The sequence below is a fragment of the Rutidosis leptorrhynchoides genome, chromosome 2, assembly GCF_046630445.1.
Source record: "Rutidosis leptorrhynchoides isolate AG116_Rl617_1_P2 chromosome 2, CSIRO_AGI_Rlap_v1, whole genome shotgun sequence".
Taxonomy (NCBI): domain Eukaryota; kingdom Viridiplantae; phylum Streptophyta; class Magnoliopsida; order Asterales; family Asteraceae; genus Rutidosis; species Rutidosis leptorrhynchoides.
The window spans coordinates 306,412,737-306,419,597 of record NC_092334.1 but is presented as its reverse complement, the minus strand read 5'-3'; the positions used below and the strand labels follow the sequence as shown (position 1 = coordinate 306,419,597).

The window sequence follows — 6,861 nt, the reverse complement described above, 5'->3', positions numbered from 1 at the left end:
TAAGTTTCACACATTCGTTTAGCAATTTAACGTTTACTAGTTCGGTTACCGTACGTGTTCATAAAAGTCATGCAATTGGATAAGCATTATTCACAAATGACACATCAAGAAATTATGATAAACTCCAGATCACAAGTACATGTGATAAGCTTTCTATAAAGACCAATCACACTATTATATGATTCCTATAACTCATGTAGCATACATATATTTCTAGTTCATTTTCTGTTCGCGCATCTGTTTTAGAAATATTATCATTTAATCTAGAAAAATGTAAATCAAAAAGGGACAATTGGAGATGGTCACAAACACCTCAAATTATCAGTGGTCAAAAGGACTAAGCAATCCATGTAGCAAATTTGTACTGGTTTGCCAATAAAATCAGACTTTCTGATTTAGACTGAGTTCAGACCTATGGTTTTAGCATGCATAAAGCACATAGAAAATAAAGTTTTCAGAGGTAGACATACAAATGAGATATTATATATAACATGCACTTACCAACATATCAGAAGCTCAAGTTCTAAAACAAATTATATTTCATGCTAGACCATTATATGTACAAACGAGACATATTTGACTCTATCTAAGTAGCCATTTTCGGGTGCGATTTCCTGGACATATTGAGGTAATTAGCAAATAAGGTCTTCATGAAAGATTAAGTACTTATCATGAACATTTTAAAATATAAAGTCTTATTTTCAAAAAATCATGTTAAGTGGTCGTTTAATGCAAATTAAAAACGTTGTTACACAATTTTTATCGTATACAGTTAAGTAGGCATAAAATGAGTTTTACAAGTCCAATCGACATGATATCCTAGTCCATTTTGAGTGTTTTATTAATTATATATCCAAAAAAAATCATTTCATGCATCAATTCTAAACACATAAATCATAGTTTTCAGATTAGAGCACAATAACACGTCGAAAATTCAATTAAGCATAGCTAGGGCTATACATAACGAAATCACGCGATTCTTGCGAGCAGAGTTATTAATTTTTTGATAGCTTTTCATCTAGACACTTTTTATTTACATAAATCTTAGTCACATTTTTAGTAGCATAGCAATTGAATTCGTGGTTTAACCCTAACATGTAAACCGAGCATTATATCGCTAGTAACGCATACAATCCCAATCAATTAAGCAATAAGACATCTAGAACTATGTAATCAAAATAAAATTCAGTTTTATAAAATTATGGTTATGGAATTAGACCTCTAAAACATGATTGGTTGGTACTAGCGCGTAGAGAACGATCAAAGGTAGCACTTTAATGTTGTTAATTCAAGCAAAGAAGCAATTCATGATGGTGATTTGGGGTGTGGAAGGTCGACGTGAAGGAGGCAAGGAGAGGGAACCGATCGTGACTTTTTTTTATTAGGGTTACATGTGATTTATATTGTGCAGTAAGCTTATTTAATCCCTAATTAGATTTAGGGCCTTCAAAACTAGTAAACACAAGCATGGGTTAAATAAAAGTACAAAGGGATGTGGGGTGGGGTTGGTTTTTGGCCATATGGCCCTTTAGGGTGGCTTTCAGGCTCGTTTCATATTTTAAGTGGTCGTGTCACCCGTCTCTAGTTGCGGTTAACCGTACCGAGTTCCTGGAACGTTAATCGGTCATTAAAACGCTCCCACGAGACTTAATTTATTAAACAAATAATAAATTAAATAAGTTTTCTTAAATTTAATAATTATTAAAAATAATAATTTTATTGGAATTCGATCGTTTCATAGTCCCGAAAGACATCTGTTGCTGTTTTTAAAACCGTATGGTTTTCTCAGTATTTCAAACCATGAAATAAGTTTTTCGATTAATATATTCACATATTAATTATAGTAGATCTCCAAGAACTAAATATGCATTTAATTCAATTAAATACACAAAACGTAATTAAGTACCGTTAAATAACTTAACGGACAGTTAACGAAGCTTAACGAAAATAACAGGGTTGTTACATTACCTCTCCGTTAATGAATTTCATCCCCAAATTTAGTGCATGTCCGATGGAGTTGTCTCATCAGGAAACAGTTGTAGATACTTTTGCTTCATCGGGTCTTCATTTTCTCACGTAAATTCTGGTCCTCTACGTGCATTCCACTGAACTTTAACGATGGGTATGTTGCTCTGCTTTAAACGTTTGATCTCTCGGTCCATGATCTCAATATATTCCTCTATTAAATTAAGTTTACTATCAACTTGTATCTCTTCCAAAGGTATTATCAGGTTCTTCTTTGCCAAGTACTTTTTCAAGTTCGATACATGAAACGTGTCATGGATTTTGCTCAGCTCTTGAGGTAGATTCAATCTATAAGCCACGGGTCCAACCTGTCCAGTGATCTTGAATGGTCCAAAGTACATTAGACTTAACTTACCTCATTTCCTGAAACATACTACACTTTAAAAAGGTGATACTTTCATCATAACCTTGTCACCAACCTGAAATTCTAGTGGCCGCCTTCGAACATCGGCATAGCTCTTTTGTCAGCTTCGAGCTGTTTTCAACCTCTCTTGAATTTGCACAATTTTCTCTGTAGTCTCATGAATAATCTCAGGACATGTCAATTGACTATCCCCTAATTCACTCCAGCATAAGGGTGATCTACACTTCCTCCCGTATAACATCTCAAAAGGCGTGGCCTTAGTACTCATGTGATAACTGTTGTTATACGAGAATTCTTCCAGTGGTAGATGTCTATCACATCCGTTCCCAAAGTCAATAACACATGCTCTCAACATGTCCTCTAAAGTTTGGATGGTTCTTTCGCTTTGGCCATCTGTCTGTGGGTGATACGCTGTACTCATATCAAGTCGAGTTCCCATTGCGTTTTGCAATGTTAGTCAAGATCTAGACGCAAACCTGCTATCGCGGTCGGAGATAATAGATATAGGTACTCCATGACTGGAAACCATTTCCTTAAGGTAAACTTTTGCCAACTTTTCCATCTTATTCATCTCCTTAATCGGTACAAAATGAGCAGATTTGGTGAGATGATCTACAACAACCCAAATGGTGTCATAACCTCCCACAGTATTGGGTAACTTAGTAATAAATTCCATAGCAATGCATTCTCGTTTCCACTAGGAATCTCTAGTTCTGTCAGCAGTCCTGACGGTCTTTGATGTTTAGTCTTGACGTTAACGCATGTCAAGCATTTACCAACGTAAGTAGTGATATCGGTCTTCAGATTGGGCCACCAGTATAGTGCCTTAAGATCTTGATACATTTTATCAGACCCAGGCTGAATTGAGTATCTTGACTTGTGTGCCACATCTACCACGGGTTCCCTTAGTCCGTCGAATTTCGGTACCAATAATTCTATTAGCAAAGTAGTGAGTTCCGTCATCTCTAACGACAAACTATTTATCTAGGCCCTTGAGAGATCCAGTAACAATATTTTTTGCGTTAAAGCCTCGAGTTGCGCATCGCAAATTTGAGAAGTAAGATTCGTACGGACGGTCACGTTCAACGCTCTAACCCTGAGAGGTTTAGCTTTCTCTTTCCTACTCAAGGCATCTGCTATAAAATTAGCTGCCAGGATGATAGTGAATTTCACAGTCGTAGTCGTTCAACTGTTCTACCCAATGCCTCTATCTCATGTTGAGTTGTTCCTGATCGAAATTATGTCGCAAGCTCCTGTGATCGATGAAGATTGTAAACTTAGTACCATACAAGTAGTGTCTCCACATTTTCAGTGCAAAGACCACAACATCATGTTCCAAATCATGTGTCGTATAGTTCTTTTCGTGAATCTTCAACTGTCGCGATCCGTAGGCAATCACTTTCTTTCATTACATCAACACGGAACTAAATCCTTGTCGTCAAGCATCGCAATAAATCACGAAATCTTCATTTCCCTTGGGTAAAGACAGAATTGGGCAGTAGTCAATTTCTGTTTCAACAACTGAAATGCAGACTCATGTGGCTCTGTCCACTCATACTTCTTACCCTTCTGAGTCAATGCGGTCAATGGTCAGGAAATAGTAGAAAATCCCTCAATGAGTCTCCTGTAATAATCGGTGAGACCTAAGAATTTCTGAATCTGCGTTGGCGACTTAGGAGTCTCCCACTTCTTGACCGTTTCTATCTTTGCAGGATCAACTTGAATTTCATTGAACCTACAATATGACCCAAAAATTAAACCTCTTGTAGACAGAAGTCACGCTTCAAAAACTTCGCATACAGCTGCTATTTCCTGAGCATCTCTAGTACCAACTGTAGGTGTTGGTCATGCTCTTTCCCGTTCCTAGAATATACCAAACTATCATCATGAACACAATAACAACCTTGTCTAGGTATGGCTTACACACACGGTTCATGAGATCCATGGACATTGCTGGTGTGTTCATCAAACCAAAGGGCATTAGTGTAAATTCATGATGTCCGTAGCGTGTTCTGAATGATGTCTTCAGTATATCAGTATCTTTTACTCTCATCTAATGATAACCTGACCTCAGGTTAATCTTAGAGTAATATCCATATCCCTGGAGATAACTAAACAGATCATCGATTCTCGGTAACAGATAACTATTCTTGATAGTCAGATTGTTCAATTCTCTGTAACCGATAGAAAGTCTCGTAGATCCATCCTTCTTCTTAACAAAGAGAACTAAAGCTCGAACTCTGAACTCCTCGGCCATAAAGTCCATTTATTTGCGCCAGACACGGATCGGAGTATTACAACCATGATGTTCTTCTCCATGGGGAGCTCCTATTCCAAGTGAGCACCTTGCTCCTCAGCTTGACATTCATAGCCAATAACTCTTGTAGCTCTGGGGTTACAATTCTATACAACGCGCGAGCTACTGGGGCCATTCCTGGCACTAATTCAATCTGAAATTCATCTTCACGGTGGGATGGAAGACTGGGTAACTCTCCCGGAAGGACGTTAATGAAAATTTCTAATGGTTGGGACATCTTCGGGTCTCTTAACTGATGATTCAACTTTGCTCACATGTGCTAGAATTACGAGACATCCTTATCTCATGTACTTCTAGACATTCGAGCAATTAATGTAACGTAACAGTGTACTGATCTTCTCTCTGTACACCATCATTGATTCACTGTAGGTAAGAGGAATTCAGAATAGTGTCCTGGTTGCAACAACCTCGGTTTTGTTGTTAGGTAAGCAATCTGTCCCAACCACGAGGTTAAAACTTCCCAGTTTAATAGTTCCATAGAGTACACTTTGTCTAAGGAAGATATTGGATTCTAAATGTTGTGACAGAATTCTCTAGCGATAAAACTTCTATCAGCACTGGTGTTGACAGTATATAAACAATTATGATTGTTGAGTAAGAACGTACTCGTGAAGAACTTCATTGGAGTTGATGTTGAAAGCAGGGTAAGTTATCAGACTTGTCCCACATCGATGGGGGAGGAGGACGAAATACCCTTTATGAGGGAAAGGTGTAGATAACTCTTCTGGTAGACGCGTATTAGAAAGCAAAACCGTAAGACTACGGGTGGCTGAATGATAGGTGTGACGACCCAAAAATTTCCGATCAAATTTAAAGTTTATCTTTATATGATTTCGACACGATAAGCAAAGTGTGTAATGTTGTGTCTAAAAAAAAATTTAAAACTATATTCATGGAATCAATTACCTTTGGACTATTCCCGAAGATTCACGAACAATTGTGTGTAAATAAATTATGTAAATATATATAAATATAAATAAAAGTGTATATATAATATTTTGAATTAATAGAATATATTTTAATCAATTAAAATTAAAAATGTAAAATAATAATTAAAATAATTAAATTACTATTAAAAGGAATATATATAAATATATATATGGCATGAATCTACATATGATTCCTATTAATAATTATTAATATATTGTAATATATATAAAATATATAAATATTCAATATTCAATAAATGTTATCATATAATATAATATATATTAATTGTAATATTAATATGTTAAATGTGATTACAAGTTTAATTATAGTTGTTATATTATTATTACATTAATTATTATTATTAGTATTAGTATCATTAAAAATTATAATATGAGATTTGTTACATGTAATTGTTATAATATTATTACTCTAATTATTATTATTATTATTATTATTATTATTATTATTATTATTATTATTATTATTATTATTATTATTATTATTATTATTATTATTATTATTATTATTAATAATATGTTATTAATATTGGTATTAATTACTCCGTAATATATATATATATATATATATATATATATATATATATATATATATATATATATATATATATATATATATATATATACAGATACAATAAACCGCGTGTGTTTCCATCTCTTTCACCTTTTATTTTTTTCTTTCTTTTTTATATCTTTCTTCTCTGATTCTTTCCACTCGTGATTCTTTGTTGATTGAATTCACAAAACAATCCAAACTGCAATCAAATCTTATTACTATATCAATCATTCAATTACCCTTATAAATTATCTGTTCGCTGCTAATCGGAAGAGAAGAAACAGAATTTAAATAAAATACAATCGACTATCTGTTGTTCACATACTCAACCCTATTTAACCTCTGAATTGATTCAAGACGAATTGAAGAGAAGTAGAAATGCAGAAGGGTTCTAAATCGTGTCGTGGTTGTTTCTTCAAATCCTCAGGTTATAACTCGTTAAATCAAACTCGAATTCAAAGAGTCAAATTTCGAATTAAAGTCAACTAAAAAATTTGATTACTCAAATTCGAAATTTAAGAGTTGTTTCAGGTTAAATTAATAACTCACTAGTATTGTAATTGTATTTTGAAGCAGGTTTCATTTAGAAATTATGAACTAAAACTCTTTAGAATCTGAGTTTTGATTTTGAGTTTTTCAATGGAAAACGAAT

General features: G+C 34.1%; 1 protein-coding gene across 1 annotated transcript; it reads right to left on the bottom strand.

Annotated features, from left to right (window-relative positions):
• Positions 1 to 2,489: 2,489 nt before the first annotated feature.
• On the bottom strand, positions 2,490 to 3,352 carry LOC139888741 (uncharacterized). The gene is made up of 3 exons (XM_071871732.1): positions 3,074 to 3,352; positions 2,866 to 2,963; positions 2,490 to 2,700 (listed from the first exon to the last, which is right to left on the bottom strand). Exons 1-3 carry the CDS (start codon positions 3,350 to 3,352, stop codon positions 2,490 to 2,492), a joined length of 588 nt encoding a protein of 195 aa, XP_071727833.1.
• Positions 3,353 to 6,861: the final 3,509 nt, after the last annotated feature.

What these genes read in the sequence shown, in the direction of transcription:
- LOC139888741 (XM_071871732.1), bottom strand. Translation starts at nt 3,352, where the DNA reads ATGACGGAACTCACTACTTTGCTAATAGAATTATTGGTACCGAAATTC. An exon ending in TTCCTAGTGGAAACGAGAAT is followed by an intron (nt 2,964 to 3,073) that starts GCATTGCTATGG and finishes GTACCGATTAAG; the next exon opens with GAGATGAATAAGATGGAAAA. An exon ending in ATCTCCGACCGCGATAGCAG is followed by an intron (nt 2,701 to 2,865) that starts GTTTGCGTCTAG and finishes CGGATGTGATAG; the next exon opens with ACATCTACCACTGGAAGAAT.